Source organism: Drosophila biarmipes, chromosome 3L (genome assembly GCF_025231255.1).
Source record: "Drosophila biarmipes strain raj3 chromosome 3L, RU_DBia_V1.1, whole genome shotgun sequence".
Classification (NCBI taxonomy): domain Eukaryota; kingdom Metazoa; phylum Arthropoda; class Insecta; order Diptera; family Drosophilidae; genus Drosophila; species Drosophila biarmipes.
The window spans coordinates 21,126,097-21,144,512 of record NC_066613.1 but is presented as its reverse complement, the minus strand read 5'-3'; the positions used below and the strand labels follow the sequence as shown (position 1 = coordinate 21,144,512).

Genomic DNA, 18,416 nt, shown 5'->3' with positions numbered 1-18,416 from the left:
CGTTATCGTCGCCCATCCCTGGTGCAGCGATAACGATTCATCGCCCGCTGTAGTGTGACCGTCTTCGGTTGGTCAGTCGCTAATTTCTAAGAAGCGGAAAGTTGTGAGCAAAACGCGTGGAAATTGTGCTCGAAACGTCAACAAAAAATTTGTGAAAATAGCTGGGAGCGTAGTATGCGAGCGCGGCAATCGCAGAACTATGAAATTCCCCCGTGAAACGTGTTAGTTTGGCTGCAAGAGCACTTTTAATTTGACGATTTCTTATTAGCGTGTTGGAAAAGAGGAAAACACACACAATGTGAGAGGCAAAATACGTGCAGGGCGTAGGTGGGAGCGAGATGACGCTAAACGTGTACTAGCCGCGGTCTATATATACATATATATAGTATTTGTGTGAGTGTAGGAAAGGTATAAAGAATTGTACAAAAAGTATAGTTTACTTGACTGTGCGCTCAATTTCTGAATTAATTTCATAGTCTTTGGCCGAAAGGTGGCCAATAAGTTGAATTCGACTTATTGTCATTTCCCTAGTCTGTTTTCTTCATCATCTTTTGTGTATCTGTTTTTTGATCAATTTTTTCGCTAGTCTGCACGGTTTAATGGCCGTTTGGAATGTGAGTAGCTGGCTTGTTGCCGAATAGTTAACAACATTTAACTATTTTGCTTTTTGTGTATATGTGCGCCAACATCCGTGTGTATAGATTTTACACATACCTACGTAGAAAGGCATGCACAGATATACGTTTGTGTGGGTATCAACGAATAGGCGGAAAGGCGAAATCGAAATATGTACGTACAGCATTTCGGAATGGCCAGGCGCAGTGGTAATAGGCTAAAGCGGGGATACAGAGCAACACAAAAACCAAGAAGAGGAAGAAACAGGGCAGGCGAACAAAATAAAATAGCCGATAATAGGCTCGGCCACGAGTCAGAACGGTCACACTAGCTGTGCGCCTGTCTAGACAGAGTAGACGTCTCGCTTCCACTCACGTCTTTTGCGCCCCCCGTGTATGTGTTTTTCTTGCGCGTTTTGTCTTCTGCTTCTCGTGCCATACGGTATTAATAATAATAAAATTGATTAATCAAAGTAGAAACATTTTGCTTTGTGCAGGTAGTAAACGTTCGAAACAGCGTCGCGCCATCGGTTGAATTCTGCGAATCAACAATGTGCAACAGAACAAAAAAACAAGTGTACAACTCAAAACACAGTGTATTCTAAAAATTGAAAAACAGCTCTGAGAAGCAATAAACCACGTAGCTTGCCGTCAAATTAAACTAAGTTGTGCAAAATGAAGTGAAAACCTAAAATTAACAGAGTAAACGGTGAGTAAATCCAGTGTGTTTGTGTGTGTGTGTGAGTGCGCGCCCAAATCGAAAAGTAACTTTGAATCGATTAAAAGAACCCCGAAAAGGTCATGCAAATAAATCTGTTCCCAACTAATTGTAATTCCGATTCAATGTTGATTCGAGCAAGTTAAATATTCCATTTGTTGATGCCTTGATTTTCTTGCTTTCTTTTTTTTTGCATACTGTGTACTGTGTGTCGCCATATTTGATTGCATATTCTTCTCCCCACTGGCCGTCTATATAGCGTGCTCGCTCGCACACGTTCGCGGGTTCATTTGTTTTGCTTTCGATTCCGCTTTGTGCAACGTGAAGTTAGATGTGCGTAATAATGCCCCAAGCGCAGAGTTGCCAGCCCGACGGAAATGTTTTTAGCTTTTAATTATTTGCAGTTTGTTTTGCTCAAGTGGCCAAAATAGTGATGTTTCTGAATCAGATTTCTAGCAGGCACACCCTTGCCGCATTTTCATTACAATGTGTATGCCGAGGAGTGTTTTTGTTGTCTCCTCCAATGTTTTGACATGCGCATCAGACAGTCGGAGAAAAAATCATCAACAAAGTGCACCAAAAAGTGCATTATGATAATTGCAACTCCGTTTTACCAAGGCAACGACGCCATTTGATCCAATATCCAAAATGTTGTCACAAGTATAGATTTTATTCGGGTTTCTCTTCCCTTGTTTTCGTCAAACATTTTATTGCGTGTTTCTCAGTTACACGTTTGTACGCCGCGAAGTTGGCCGCAGTTAACAGTACGCTAGTGTGCGTGTGTGAGCGGTCTAGCTGTTTGTCCCGCTCTTGCGCACAGGCCTTGCTCGAATGTTCCTGTTCTGCTCCTTGCACATACGTGATTTTTGCAATTGTTATTTATGCCTTGCGCTCTGTACGCGCGAATTTTCGCCACAAAATGAAAGCAAAAGTTGATAGACAACTTTTTGCACTGCGCTCGTTTTGCGTTATTTTCTGCGCAGCGCCGACCAGACCATCGAGCTAATGTAAATTCGCGAAAGCAAGCCACACATACTCGATAAATCCAAGGGTTGTCGCGGCTCCAAAATCACGACCCCTCCGCAACCCTAAGAACACCTCTCCTAACCCCCTTTCAGATTGTAATAAAGGCGGATTTTAGTAATAATCTTAGATCTATTTTATCCCCCACCATTCTAGGGGAATATATCGCATTAGGCACACGCTTCAGCCGTGCAGAAGTAGAGAAAAAATAAACTAAAATAAGACGCAATTCGTTGACACTGCAAACTAGCGAATAGCCCGTATGCAAAAGCTAATGCCCATTGCGCGGTCGGCGTTTGTGTCAATGAAAGTACGTACAGGCAAAGCAATGCCAATATTATGGTGCAGTCACGTAGTCCATTGGTCAACAAACTAATATGAGCAGAGCATTACTATTTTTAATTACAGGCTCATTTTTTTCAGTAGATCACAATGGGAGTCTTTCTCTCTTCGACACACTGTAGGTGTGTCGATGTCGATAAGCTTTTTATTTGTTCTACTTCATCTAGCGATGCAACAATAGTCATAGCAACAAAAAACCAACACGAAAAAGCAGGGGCTGCTGCGAAGGGGAGCTTTTTGGATGAAGGGGAAACTCTTTGAAAATTTTTGTTACTTTCTACGATTTTTAGTTAATATTACAATATACTTCTTTTTTTGGGGCGGGCGTAAGTAATCCCCAATTATCCCCTCTGGATCCGCCCCTGCCTAAAAGAACCGCGGCCTCCCCTTGTATGTGTGTGTGCGATAAGTTCCAACGTGCATTTGCAGCCACGATTTACGGCGATCTGCTGCTGTCTTGCTCACACCCACGACCCGATGATGGGCTCCAATGGGGCTTATTTTGTGAGCTTGTGTGTAATTTGTTTATGGCGCGCATTTTACTTGCCGATGATGATGTTGTTGCTGGGGTTGGGGTAGGGTTGGCTCTCGCACACGTGTGTATGTGTGTAGATATTTCACCTTTGCGAGGATGAGAGAATCAAATTCAAATTCTCCTCCGTCCCTCTTTTTCGCCTGGGTATTTTTAACTAGCAGCGTTGTAAGATTCGTTGTAAAAGTTCAGATATAGCGCCGATGCTAGTGTGTGTGTGTAACCCAAATCACAATTTACTGCAGCCCCCCATTTGTGCCGTTATCTTGTGGCCTCTCACTGTTTCCATTCAGAAATCTAAGGCGAAACACAAAACGGAAATGAGACATGCCCAACATCGCTTTCGATAAAGTTCTAAGCCCCACTTCCTGGGCCACATTACGACATGTACAACCCAGCTTGAAGCTGTAAAATCCGTTTATCGATTAACCTGAGGGCGGCCTTTACATAATTGCACATTGTATCTGCAGGAAATAGGCAAACGGTTACATAAGCTTCGGCCGTGCTTTCCCAGATTCACCATTCAATTGGGGAATCAATTGCGCTGCTCCCTATTCTCTGTTTCAATTAGAAATTGTATCTACAATAGGCGCAAATGGGCAGCCAGCACAATCGCTCGGGATCTCACACACAGGCACGCAGGTGGGGATATCCAAGTGCAAGTTGCCTGTGCAATGTGTAATAGATACAAGAAACTGAAAAGCCAGCGACAGAGGCAACGACAAAAAAGTCCCCACCACAACAACAACTGTAACTACAACTAGCGATGAATGCCGCGCCGGATGCCAAGGCGAAATTAGTGCATTCACTTTTCGCTCCGCTTTGCTTTTTTGCTTTGGCTCTCTGCTTTGCAATGCGAAAGACGGGGCGAATGCGCGGAATGTGCAATAAATTAGAGAATTAGAGAAATGGTTGGCAAAACATGGCAAAGTATTGACAGCTTGTCGGAGGTCGGTGGTTAATGGTGATGGGTGTTGGCCTTTGGGGGGGGGTATTACCCCTAAGTTGGACAAAAAGATTCAGATTTGACAAGTTTTCAAATGCAGTGCATCCTGAGTTCGGAAATTTGAAAATAATAAAAAATATTTGCATTTTTGAATATTTATTACATACTTTTATATTTTGAATATGACAATTTGACCTTAAAATCGAAAACCAATTCTACAAAATGTCTCAAAAGTAACTAGCAAAGACCTTAAAAGTGAAAAGATAGTCTAAATTCTGGGAATCATATTCTAAATCGGAAATATTGTCATACACCAAAAAGATCTTCATAGATCAAATTCTTCATCAGTTAATTTGGGACGGATTTTGGAGCGTTCAATTGCATTGGCGACTTAGCGGTGCGCATAAACAAAGCAAAATAGAGAAAAACTGGTTTCCATAAAAGCCAAATGCACAAGTGCCAAACGTTGTTGTTGCTGTTTTTGTTGGCCAGGGGGGTCACACTACCACTATGCCGAAACTGACTCACACACACACACACAAGTGTAAACAATGCACAATCCCTGCTTTGCTTTGGCGCACCTTTCGCACTGATTTCGCCGTTTGCCGTCTCGCAGAAATGCCTTTCCGCTCCCTGATGCTGCGTTCAAGTTTACAGCAAGTGCAGCAGCCACCACGAAGCACATTCCGAAAGCATAGACGAAAATACATACGCAGAATAAACGCGGATATTGACGTTTGAAGTGCGCATGCGTATTTTTGGCGCCCGTTGGCAGCGCTGTGCTTTTTATTTTATTACATAACGCAAATCCAAAGTGCTTCTGGCAATGCCACTCCTGGATGTTAGAGATGAGAGCCTCCCTTGATGTTATCGATAATTCCAGAAGGAGTGTTTTGAATTTAGTAAGGGTAAAATAGTTGCATTTTCGAAAAAAGTTTTAAAAATCTATCAAGATTTTGACGTTTTAAAAAAATTTTGGGTGGGATTGAGCAATTTATTTCTTCATTGATCTATTCCTTGCTTATTGGTAGTAAAGTAACATATTTATTCTTTTTTATAGTTCAATGTGGAAATCTCAGAATTATATTTATTCTGAAAAAATACCTTTTCATCTGAACTGAATATTTATGTTTATAATAAACATTTAATTATATTTAACATATATTTAATTAAATTCGTCTTTTTTGACTCATTGCAGAAACAACGAAAGATCGTTTATGACAAAACCGTATTCACAAAATATAAGTTTGAACACACAACGACGGAAAACAACGCAAAATCTACAGGGCGGGACTACCATCATCAGGAGATACAAGCAGGTTCTGGATAAGGATCCATAAGCAGGGTGCCGGGCAGAGGAAGCAGCAGCGCAGGAGCCAGGAAGCACGCGGAGGAAGTCGTCGAATCTCTCGCAGCGTTATGATTGTGATGGCTGACAATGTGATGTGGCACAGAGTTGGACACCGTCTATGCAAATCAAGCGCGCACCATCGCCTACAATTGTTACCACTAGGAGACTCAGCCTCCGTCCTCCGTGCCAGAGCCAGAGGTTATGCATTGAGCCCCCAATGTTTTGGGGGCACGTCAACGAAGGCCCAGCGTCAGCAGGAGCAGAAACTGCATCAGCAGAACCGGCAGCAAAATGACGGCTTTGCCTGTGAAGTAGTGTTGTGAAATAGAAACTAAAACCAAGACCGAGATCGAAACTGAACTCTACCAAGCGAGTGAACTCTCAAGCCGACTCAAGGCTCCCTCCCTCTAAATACACGTTTAATTTTAGTTCGCAGACCGAACTGCCGCAGCAGCACCACCAGCAACATGCCCATGTCCAGCCACGACACGGTCTTTGTGGAGCCAGCCGTCAGCAGCAGTGGCGGCGGCAGCACCAGTAGCATCAATCGCGTGGGAATAGCCGGTGGCCCCCAGCCGCCGCCCCCGCATATCGTCATCGATGGCAGCAGCCTGTCCACGCAGGCACAACTGCAACGCATCATGCAGCGTCGCATGTCCATCAGTACGCGCCAAATCCTTAGCGCCAGCCAGTCCCAGTCGATGAATCCGACGCAGAAGTACGCGGTGCGTACAGCAGCCGGGACCGGAGCATTAGGCGCGTCGACAGCTTCGTCGGGCAGCTCCGGCCAAGAGCTGATCAATCCCCAGATCTACAAGATTGTGACCACTGACGGTAGCACCAGCAATGTCATCATCGACGCATCGGCTGCTGCGCCCCCGCACAACTCGAAACTACTGCTTAGCAATCTCACGGTGCTCTCTAAGCAGGCACCAGTCCAAGGAGGAGGCACTCAGCAGCAGCAACAACAGCAGCTCAACTATCTGGGAGCCAAGAGTCTGCCGTATGTGACGGCATCGCCGGCTAAGACGCAGCAACAGCCCCAGAAGTTCGGCAGCATAAACGCTTTCAAGGCGCAACAGCAGCAGCAACACCATCCGCATGCCACCCTGCAGAAAGTGACTTTGGGCTCCCGAGTTGCTACCCGCCTGCAGTCCTACGTGCCGGCAAGTCCGTCGCAGATTATGGTGCAACCAGCGCAGCCAAAGTATGTAAATGCGACGGCAACTCCGTTAGGTGCAAATGCTGCTCTTCTAAAGAAGGCCAATCAGAAGATCACGGTCAAGAGCGTGAGCAATATGTCGCAGCAGCAGCAACAACAGCAGCAGCAGCAGCAGTTACAAGCCCAGCAGCTGAAAACCTTCATCACGCAGCAACAACAGCAACCTCCCTACAAGTCGGGGGCCAAGGCAAAGTTTGTGAAACAATCGACTGCCTTGTCCATTGCCGCCTTGCCCCAACAGCAGCAGCAACAAGCGGGTACCTACGCGAAACAACCAATGGTCACCACTCCCACTAACGCTAAGGTCACCAAACTGAACAGCAAGTATGTGCAGCAGCAGATCAGCCTGCCGCAAGGAACGCAATTGCAGCACAAAACGTCGCCGAATGTGGCCGGAGGAGGATATCTGCTGCAGCAGAGTCAGGCCACGGGCGGAGGAACTATCAAGTTTGTCAACTCCCATGGCACCGTCATCCAGCAGCATCCCCAACAGCAGCAGCAGGCAACGAAGCGCACCCATTACAATAGCAGCGGGAGCAGCGACAATGAGCAGCATGGGGCGGCGAACTCATCTCTGATCACCGACGACGTGATGATTGTCAACGGCACTCAGATGACCGACGAACTGTCTGCCCGGATCCTGCAGAGCATGGCCCAGAAGTCGTTTAGCCAGCAGCAGCAGCGATTCCAGCATGTTCCCGCTTCGGGCAGTGGCAACATGCCGCCACCCACCCAGATTATATACAGCAACAGTAGCAGCAGCAGCAGCAATGGGACATCCGCCAGTAGTCCCGGTGGAAATCAGCCAGGAAACCTGCTACTTGCCCACTATCAGGCGGCCGGCTCAAAGCCGGTCTCCTCGGCTTCTTTCCTCACGGTCACGGGAACGCCACCGGTTACGGTTGCATCCACGCCCTCGGTGAGCATCTCGTCACATGGCTTTGCCAGTGGCAGTGCGGCCATTTCCTCCTACATGTCCTCTGCGACGGCGGCGCGCCGTCAATCTGTGAGCGCGCCCAGCAGCCGGTCGGTTTCCCTGGAACGGAAGCAGCACCAGCAGTTGCAGCACGAGGTGATTAGTGGCGGACGCAAGGCTCCAACGGTCATCGAGTATTACAACAAGCACGGGTAAGTGTTTATACGACTATAGAATAGGAGGTCTTAGAAAGGTGTCGGAAATTCATCAGGAAACAAATCAGGAATCAGATATCAATAAAAATCAACACTAGTAAGAACACCTGGTAAAATCATACTTTTTATCTTTACTCATTTGTACTCTGCAATGATTTTTAAAATCCGTTCTTTCTGGAATTTAAAAACACAATTTTATGGTTGAGAAAATGTAATATTTTGATTAATATTCACCTTAAATCCTTTAGTATTTACCTGTCATATCTGACATTAGAGCAAAAATATTTGCATTGATTAGCAAGCTTTTAAGTGGAACCGTTCCTAATCGATTTGTCAGTCTAATGTCTTCAGAGTCTGGGACGATCGATTGTCAATATTCCACCAAGCATTCGATATCTATTACTTCTGTCAAACATTTCGTATTTACAACTATCGGCCAGCTAGTCACTTCTATTGCAGTAGGAGAAAAAGCCTCGTCAATGGCGAAGCATAAATTGTGTTGTGATATTTTCAAGACCGCTTATCAAGACAATTCCCTTATTCCAGCGTGAACAACGTAATCGGCAGCAGCAATAGCCTGTCCCAAAGCGCCAGCATGAGTAATCTCGGAGCCCTGCGGAGCAGCAGTGCTAGCGGATTCGCCACGACCACCACTTCAACACCAGCTGCACCTCTTACCCTCACGCCCCTGAACGTTCCGGTCCACGTGGAGGCGGCAGCACCGCAGTCCTCGCCAGCTCTGGTCAAGGGAGCGTCTCAGGCTCCGGCGCAGCCATCGCAACAGCCGTCGCATCTTCTGGGACACAACCAAGTGAGTGCCAACGATGAGGAGCTGTACATCGAGGAGGTGCGCCCGGTGCCGGTGCTGACGCAGGATCTACGCCTGCAACAGCTGCACGCCATCATGCAGGATCACACGTACGCCTCCCAGCAACAGCAGCAACCCGCGCAGCCGACTGCAGGAGATGCCACGATTCCCGGAGCAGCGCAGCAGGTCCAGCAGCCGCAGCAGTGGTCCCTGGGCGGAATCGGTGTCACGGTGGCTGGTGGTCAACCAACATCCTCGGGGGCAGGCGCATATTGCAGCTACTTTGGACAGCAAAGTAAGTAGATGCATAGCAAATTTAAGTTTTAAGGTCTTCCAAAAAAGTAGTTTACTTCAGTCACTAATATTCATCTTTGTTTACTCAGTTGCTCGCCATCAAGCCGACGATGATGCTCACTCTGCCATTAGCAGCAGCTCCCGTTTGGGGCTGGCTAGCGCAGACATTGATCCCGGCGAGGAGACGGAAACGGCACCCGAAGCAGAGGCCGAGGATGACTCCGTGACGCGCTGCATCTGTGAATTAACCCACGACGATGGCTATATGATATGCTGTGACAAGTGCTCGTAAGTATACTGTAGTAATCATATCTCTTTAATACTTGTAACTTTTAAACACTGAAAAAGATTTGAGACAAACCATAATAATCACAATCCTTCATTTCCCAATAGGGCCTGGCAACATGTTGACTGCATGGGCATTGATCGCCAGAACATCCCGGAGGAGTACATGTGTGAGCTCTGCCAACCTCGAGCGGTGGACAAGGCGCGAGCTCGAGCCCTGCAACGCCAAAAGCGCAAGGAACACATGCTGCTGGTGGCCACGCAAGCGGCAAATGGAGCTGCTGCCGTGGCAGCAGGAACAACGCTCAGCGCTGGACTTGGTGGTGGACTGCCGATGTCCGAGGAGTTGCAGCAACGGCTGGCTTCTGGTCTGAATGGCGGATTTGCCACGGGCACCGGCATGTCCAAGAAGTCGAAGAAAACCAAAGAGAACGCGGGCAGTACCTCCGCCTTGAAGAAAGCAAAGAAGAGCGGTGTTGGCATGGGTGGCGAGAAGAGCGGCAGCAGCAGCGGTACTCCCTCGGGCAGCGGCGGCAAGTCCAGCAAGAAGAGCAGCAAACGCAAGAGCAAGTCCAGCGGAGATGGGACTTGCGGCGGTGGCAGTAGTCCCGCCTTGACGGCCGCCGAAAAGCATGCTGCCAATCTTCGCCAGTGGATCGAGAACTACGAGTATGCGGTGACCAACCACTATTCGCCGGAGCTTCGCGCCCGCCTCCACGCCATCCAGAAGCAGCCCAGTCTGCTACAAAGCATTCAGAACACGGAGAACAAGGCTTTGAGGCAGATTCAACAGCAATTGTCGACTGGTGGCAGCAGCGAGCTCGAGCAACGGGCACAGCTCATCCCGTATGCGGGTGCCAAGGTGCTGATCAGCAGCGTTGAGTTGGCTCCGCATGCCCCCATCCACGAGCTACGCGGAAAGTACATGCTAACCACCCAGTTCCGCACCCAGAACCCCACCGTCAACATGAACACGCCCCCGCCCAGTAACTACCTGAACAGCTTCAAGGCGCACAAGACGCCGGGCCAGTTTGTGTTCTTTTACCAGCTGCCCGGTGTGGAGGCGCCCATGCAGACTCTGCGGCCGGACGGAAGTGTGCCACAAGCGACGCAGCAACCACCTTCTTATCTGAAGGGTCCGGAGGTGTGCGTGGATACGAGGACGTATGGCAACGATGCACGATTCGTGCGCCGCTCTTGCCGACCGAATGCCGAACTGCAGCACTACTTCGAGAAGGGCACACTGCACCTGTACATAGTGGCACTGACGCACATACGTGCCCAGACAGAGATCACAGTGCGCCACGAGCCGCACGACCTGGCGGCGGTGGAGCAGAAGAAGTCGCACGCTGCCGTCATCCAGCCGACGAGCACCCGCTGCGCTTGCGACATGGGCAGTGACTGCCTCTTTGCCCTACCGCTTGCCGTGCAGCAACAGCTCCAGGCTCCGCCGGCCCAGCCAAGGAGCAGTCATCGGAACAAGGCGGCAGCAGCGGCGGCTGCGGCAGCTGCGGCCAACAGTGCGGCAGCCATACAGCTGACAATGGGACTGGGCGTAGGAGCGGCGGTGGCGGCAGGAGTGGGTGTTTTGCCCAACTCCAGGAATCGCTCCACTTCATCCAGCGGCGAGAGCAGTCAAATGGGTCTGAATAGTCCCCAGCTTGGACAGCTTAATTTAGGCTTTAAGCCCTCTCCAACGGCAGCATCGTTGACGGCGCCTGTTCCCGGAGTGCATTGCAACAACAGCGGCGGTAGCAGCAGCAGCAGCAACAACTCGTGCTCTGTGTCCATGTCCAGCGTGCTGCATGACTCTGGCATCTGCACGTCGTCCTCATCGCCGTCGGTGTCTATTCCCTCGCCCACACCCACGCAGCTGCAGTCGCCGACCTTACAGCAGCACACGCACCAGATGCCACAGCAGCAGTTGTCGCTTCTGCAGCGAAGTCCGACGCAACAGCATCAGCAACAGATCCTTGCTGCGCTGCCCACGCCCATGCTCACGCCGATGCTTTCCCCCCAGTTGCCGAAGCCAGCTCAACAGCCACCGCATCAGCAGCCACATGTTCTTTTGCCGATACAGCAACAATCTTCGTTGCTGCAGCAGCCCCAGACACAGCAAAGTCAGGAGCCGTTGGCCGTTATCGCAGCTGCAGCAGCTGCACAACAGCCCATGGCCACCTATTTGGTCCGGCAACCGCAGCAACAGCAATCACCAAAGCCGCATGTCGTAGTGGCGCAGCAGCCACATGTGGTTGGTGCCCAACAGCAGCAGCAGAACTTCCTGCAGCAGCAACAGAATCAAAAACAACAACAGCAGCAGCAGAAAATGGCAGATGAGGCTAGAATGGCAGTGAGTGCGTTGCAAACTTTGCACGCTGCCCCCACGTCGCACGTAGTGACACCAATCAAAGTGGCAACAGTGCAGCAACAAACGCAACCACAACCGCAGCAGCAACAAGGGGCACAACAACAAGCCCCACAGCAGCTACAACAACAGTCTCAGCAGCTGAACATCCCGCAGTCGCCCCAACGTCAGCAAAAACCTCAGCCAGTGCAACAACAACAGCAGCAGCAGCAGCAGCAGATAATCTTTTCAACCGGAGCCCAGACAATCCCAGCGACTACGCCCACCAAATTGAGTTCACCCACGAAGAGTGCGGCGCCTCTGATTACCAACAACAATGCTAGTATAAGTGGCCAAGCATCGGTGGCTGGTGGAAAGAAGACACCTGCCAAGCATCAACAACAACAGCAGCAGCCATCGACACCACTCTCGGCCGCTTCACTTCCAGCCGCATCTCCTTCGTCAGCCGATTCCAAAGATGAGGACGTGTCCTCCAGTACCACCACGACACCCAGCACACGAACGGCGGCTAAGGACAAGCCGAAGCAGTCGCGCGAGGATCGCAAACTGGAAGCGATTCTGCGAGCGATTGAGAAAATGGAAAAGCAGGAGGCACGCGGGAAGAAGGAGACGCGTCAGAGCAGCGGTGGCAAGCGGCAGACGAGTAACTCGCCCGCCTCGCCCAACAAGCGTGGTAGCTCCAACTCCATCAGCGAGGATGTGGACACGCCGACAAGCACCACATCTGCGGCAGCTGCTGCTCAGCGTCGGAACAAGAAGAAGCGTAAAGTGAGTCGTAGCTACAACAATACCAATGGCTTGGGACCGGGAGGCAGCAACAACAAACGCAGAAAGAGCATCCTGGTGGAGTCAGACGGCGAGTCGCATGCATTGACCAATTCGGAGTCGGAGGATCAAGTGCAGCATCCACATTTGCATCACAGTGGATCAGAGGATCAAGCCGCAGGACTTCTTCTAGCTTTGGCTCACAACAACTCCTCGCCGAATGAGTCATTCAAGTCGCCCTCATCCCAATCGCATTCCCTGCCAGCAACTCCAGCCTCTGTGAGCAGCGCCTGCCTGCTGATCGAGGCTGCCATGGGACCTCTGGAGCAGCAGCCGGCACCGGCGACAGCGTCGCCTTCGCTGGGCGAATTTAAGTACCCGCCCGGCGGTGCCAAGACCAAGAAGTCGCTCATGTCCAGCTGGTTCCAGCAAGCGGAGCAACAGCATGCCTCCGGCTTGGACAGCCTTGTGCAGGCGGCTATGAGCGAAATCAACGGCGAACGGGAGCAACTTCAACATCAACCCGAAGGCCAATCCTCGCCAGCGCCGGCACTTCTTAAGGTGGAGCAGTTTATTCATCAGGCGGAGTCCACGACTTCAGGCGCTGCCCGAGAGCAACTGCATCTGCCGTTACAGAACAATTCGTCCGTCAAGAAGCGCTGGCTCCGACAGGCCATCAGCGAAGAGACTACTCCGGTTGAAGAAATTCAGCAGCAGCTAAACCAGTCGGTTGCTGCCACTCCCTCCTCTCAGCCGGTACCAACCGTCTCGCCACTGGCGAATGGATTCAGTACACCGCTAAAGAAGCGGCGCCTGGTGGTCGTAAGCAATGGAGCGAATGTGGAAGCTGAAGAGCCGCACATCGATGTTATCGGAGAGCCCAAGGAGGAGGCAGAAGATTCTGTCAATATGCCCGCTACTCTGAAGGTAGAAACGGATAATAATCAGCAGGAGCAGGATGACGATGTGGACATACTGCGTTCGCCCAGTCCGGGTACCCATCAAATTGTGGCCGAGGACAATCTGGTTAAGATCGAGCCAGAGGACACTAGTGCAGCCGCCGATGACGTGAAGATTGATGTGGAACGCGAGGAGAGCCAGGCATGCGATAAGTTCGAGGAAATGGTAAAGGTGAAACGCGAGGAGGAGGAGCAACGTGAGCAGCAGAACCAGCAGCTTCAAGAACAGTCGGAGCAGCAGGCACCTAAGGTCGAACCCTCCGCGGTAGAGCCGAAAGTGGAAACTAACAGTGTCCCAGTGGTGCCCAAAGTAGAGGCAACTCCTCAGCTAGTGCCACCTAAGAAGGAACCGGCGAAAGTGGAACCCAAGCCGGGAGAATCTCTGCTGCGCACGACAGCGACTGCAACTGCAACAGCAGCGGCCGCAGCTGCGGCAGCCACTCTGCTCGATGTGAGCAAAGTGGCAGTCAAGGCGCGACAACCTCCTCTTAAACTGGAGGATGAGCCGCAAAAGAAGAAGCCCAAACTGGAGTCGGGACCCCAAACGGCAGCCCCAGCAGCACCCCCACTTTCGGGACTTCCGGTACCAGTAACAGTTGCTGCAAATGCAACTCCATCGGCGACAACCAGCACAGCGATTGCACCAGTAACAGCCGCCATTGCTCCATCCAGTGCCAAAAATCTTACCGAACTCGATATACAAGAACGTTTGCTCTCCTTCCATGAAGCAAACATTTCCTACCTGCAGTCCAGAAACAAGAAAACCCCAGCAGTCTCAGCATCCGCATCCTCCAGTCAGAAGAGCAATAGCAGTAGCGGCGGCAGCGGCGCAGAGGCCAAGAAATCGTCCAAGGATAAGGATGAGAAGCGCGATAAGGAGAAGCAGCTGAAAAAATCCAAGAAGGACAAGAAGAAGTCCAAGGAAAAAGAGAAGCTGAAGGCGGCAGCTAATGCCACGATACCAGTCGTTGAGGGGAAGAAAAAGACTTCGCAGCCGTCGAAGCCAGAGAGTAAACCAATGACAGCTCCTGTTCTGGTGCCCCCTAGCCTACCGGTTGCTACAGCAAATGGAAAGACCAAGCACATGGCACACAACAATGCCGATCAGCAGCAGCAGCAGCAAATGAGACGCCGCACCATGTCCATGTGCATTACACCAGTCACGCCTAGTGCGGTGCCCCTGGCGTCATCACTGCTGGGTACGCCGCCCACAGCTAAGAAGCGGCAGACCAATTTCGAGCAGGAACTTACCAAGCCAAACAGTCAGATCCTGAGCAGCAGCATCCTTCTGAACAGCAGCAAGGGACTCGGCCTGCCGCTCGCCCAGCCCTCAGTGGTTGGCATTCCCCCGACGGTTGTCCAACAGCAGCAGCATCGCAAGGAGAACAACCACCAGGAGGCGCCTCCAGCCAGTGCAGGACCAATGAGTCTGGCAGCTGCCATTGCCAGCGGAAAACTTACTGCCATCAGTCGGCGAAGGGAGTCCATGTGTGGCAGCCGGCAGCAGGCACTCATTGCGGCCGCCTTGAAGAAGGAAAAGAAGGAGAAAAAGAAGAGCAAGAAGAAGGATCGGGAGAAACAAAAGCACGAGAAGCAGAAGGACAAGGACAAGAACCGGGAGAAGGACAAGGAGAGGGACAGCAAGCTAAAGACAAACCACGTACAGAAGTCAGCACTACCGGCGCCAATCAACGCTCCTAATCCGACTCCCATTCCAACTCCAATGCCGACTGCCACGCCAGTTTCAGTTCCGGTTGCCTCGCCCCTGGCGACGCCTAAGGCAGCTCCCATCCCTGTGCTGATCACCCAGCCCACTCCGATTGCGATCCATCCACCCCAACCTGTGCTCAACAACTGCACCACCAAGGTTGCGCCGTTGCCATTCTATAACACCATCTACGGCAAGCTGCAGGATGCTCCGACGCCAGCGAACAACCCCAGTCCCATCACCAACACCATGCCAAGTCTGGCCGAATATCTGGAGTCTACGAAAGCTAAGACGGCAGCAGCAGTAGCGGCCGCGGCCGCGGCCGCGGCAGCCAAACCCGCCGGCATTGCAGCAGTTACGCCAGTTAGTAGCAACATAGTTTCAGCAACAGTGGCGGCTGCATCCCTTGAAATGCCGCCACCGGCCACCACACCACTGAAGCTGTACACGCGGACCGCCAGTCATGATCCGCGACTGAATCCCATGCTCACGGTGCCAGATCCCACGCCCATGCCGAAACGTAAGCTCTCCATCAGCGAGTATCGGATGCGTCATCGCCCTTCGGTGGATACGGCTCCGACCACGCCCACAACACCCACAACTCCGACCACTCCCACCACGCCAACGGGTGCCAACAAGGATCGCTGCTTCGTCAAGCCGCAGACCATTAACAAGTGCTCACTGCAGTCGCCGGAGCGCTTCCAGGCCGCCATCCGGGAGCGGCGCAACTCAATCAGTGCGCACCACCACCCGCAGCTGAACGCCAATCTCAACAACAATAAGGGCAGCAGCAGCATCAAGAGCGGAAGCTCTAGCGGAATCCATCTGCAGCAAGCTTTGGGCGTCACCGGGGGCAGGATGCCGATCAAGAGTGCGTTAGTAGACCCAGCAGCCACCACCTTGAGCACGGTCAACAGCATCCTGAGCACGGCTCAGAAGCTGCACATGTTTGATGACAAGCCAAAAGGTAAGTAGAGGCTTAAAAAAAACCAAGTATTAGGTTTAAAAACCCCTTCTCATTCGCAGGCGGCCACTTTAATGCTGCACCCACACTCCTCGAGCAGCAGCAGGAGAAGATGAGCGAGCGATCGCGGTGCTTGCAGCGGACTATTTCCTGCGACTCGCGGGTTATCGATCGATTGGGCTCAGGCGCCGCTGCAAGTGCCTTGGAAAAGGTGACCACGGCGGCAGCCAGGCGAGATGGCGTCTGAAGAGGTGAGTAAAAAATGATTACTAAAGGAAATGAATTTTAAACAAATGTTTTTTCACAGTAAACCAAACTACAAATTGACAAAACACAAATAACCTGAGCGAAGGTCTCTAAACAGCAGATGGATTTCAGTTTGCAATATTAGATGGTACCTTTCTTACACCAAACAGGAAAGCTAACCGTTCACTGATTTTAAACACTAAATTTATAAAAATAACAATGCGCATATAGCATGACCTGCATACATGTCGATCGAGCTCAACAAGCATAGCGAATGCTATAAATGAATGTATATTTCAAAGCGAAAAACATTTTGCCTAGCAAAACCATTTGGGAAACCTGGGAGAGCAGGAGGATAAACGTTTTACTAAACTACTTAGTTATTTGATAGTATCGTTTTGTCACAGCAAACAAGCCGCTTAAATTACTTACAAAACCAGAAACCTACAATATATATGCACGTGTACATGCTAAACACCTATAATACAATATAATATGTAATTATATTAGGCAGCCAAAATTGAAGTAATTGAGATGTTAGAAACCACTCTTGGCTCGTTTAGTAATTGAATATGTATTTTTAGTTATTAAGTTAATTCAAACGCCGAGGAGCCGGAAGTAGATCGGGATGTCTCCATCCCTACAAAATATGATTTGTGTAACTTTCGTTTAAACTTTGAATTACTTGTAATCGTAGAAATAAAAGAAAAAATACATTAACTCGGTAACCAACAATATCTACCCAAATAAAATTAGCCAGACCTTAAAATGCAAGCAATATTTAAAAATCCACTACCTAGAACAGATCTTGGCAAACAATATAAACTAAGAACGTTATCAAGACCAAGAAACCAGAATTCGGGACTAAAACACTGTAAATAATATTTTTAAAAAGCAGATACAAACTAAAGAAGAAAAACAAAATACTTGTTATCTTATTAAGCAAGTGATGTAAGTTAAAAAGAGTACAAAGCGAGGGTTAATTGGATGAAACGCGTTAAAAATGTAAATAGAGGCAGCAGGGGACACTTTCTGAAGCCATTTTCGTAATTAGGCTTAATTTTTTTTTATCTTTTCCGAATTTTGTATAAAATAAAATATTCACGAATTATTTAAGTATAACATTTTATTCGATAAGTTTAAAACATTTTATAGCTTGTCATTAGGTTTAGAGGATTTTATTGGGATCAATGCTCATCGAGGAATGCGTAGGAAACTCTTCTATCATTCCTTGCTGCTGCATTTTTCTTTTGTCACCGATATGCACACACAAAATAAAAAGGAATTCAACTCATTTTGACCCTGTGAAAAAAATTATTTGTCACTATCAATTCAGAAGTTGCTGATAAAACTAGACACAATTTTTGCGTATAAGTTGTAAAGATGTTTACACATCTGTTTTTAAAAAGTATGTGGAAAAATAGTGTATAAATATGACTTGTAAATATGAAATTTTATTTCTACATTAACCACATAAGAAAATTGTGCAGGTGGTCTTAGGCGAAGCGCTTTTTAGTTTAAATTTAACTTTTATTTCTGTAAATACGCTATACGCAACATTAGTGTAATCCGATAAGTGTAATATATTCAATGAAGTTTACTAAGACGATTTTATGGAACGTATGTTGTTAATATTTTTTAGCGCTGTACAATACAAACAAGACCTATATTAAACCTATTCGTAGTTATCTGTAAAACATATATATGGATGAGGAGGATGAGGAGTTCGAGGTTTTCGTAATACAGATTTTGATAGTTCTAGCATAAAACGTAAACGAAATTATTTATAACTTATTTGAAAGAAAAATACCTACTCGTAATAATTTTTAATCTAATCCTAGATTCTTTATAAGTGCGAATTTGAATTGTAAGTGTAAGCGTAATGGTTTTAGTCATAAGTCTATCTTGGTTTAACTGATGTAAATTAAATACGTTAATTGTTTACTAAACACAAACACAAGCATGCCTCCTAAAGAAGTCGGCAAGCAAGCTTCGTCTGTAAAATACATTACAAATGAATTCATAAGATTCTTTACCAATAAACAAAAAACCGAAAAACACAAATAAAACGAAAATAAAATGAAAATATAGAAAATGTTTTTTATTGGACAGTGTTATTACACATATTGGAATGGAAATTTCT

At 48.8% G+C, this 18,416-nt stretch overlaps 1 protein-coding gene across 3 annotated transcripts; it reads left to right on the top strand.

Annotated features, from left to right (window-relative positions):
• Nucleotides 1-48: 48 nt before the first annotated feature.
• On the top strand, nt 49-18,368 carry LOC108034836 (uncharacterized). 3 transcript variants are annotated; one of them, XM_017109956.3, is made up of 8 exons: nt 49-221; nt 1,112-1,323; nt 5,374-7,876; nt 8,426-8,982; nt 9,071-9,269; nt 9,375-16,030; nt 16,090-16,278; nt 16,335-18,368. In XM_017109956.3, the coding sequence occupies exons 3-7, from the start codon at nt 5,994-5,996 to the stop codon at nt 16,272-16,274; spliced, it is 9,480 nt and encodes a 3,159-aa protein (XP_016965445.1). In that variant the 5' UTR covers nt 49-221; nt 1,112-1,323; nt 5,374-5,993; the 3' UTR covers nt 16,275-16,278; nt 16,335-18,368. The 3 variants fall into 3 exon arrangements, with proteins under 3 accessions (XP_016965445.1, XP_043951175.1, XP_016965444.1); XM_044095240.2 differs by having other exon boundaries at nt 55-221; nt 1,092-1,323; XM_017109955.3 differs by having other exon boundaries at nt 55-298.
• Nucleotides 18,369-18,416: the final 48 nt, after the last annotated feature.

Coding starts and splice junctions, on each gene's coding strand:
- LOC108034836 (XM_017109956.3), top strand. CDS start 5,994: ATGCCCATGTCCAGCCACGACACGGTCTTTGTGGAGCCAGCCGTCAGC. Junction 7,877..8,425: donor GAGTATTACAACAAGCACGG/GTAAGTGTTTAT, acceptor CCCTTATTCCAG/CGTGAACAACGTAATCGGCA. Junction 16,031..16,089: donor GTTTGATGACAAGCCAAAAG/GTAAGTAGAGGC, acceptor TCTCATTCGCAG/GCGGCCACTTTAATGCTGCA.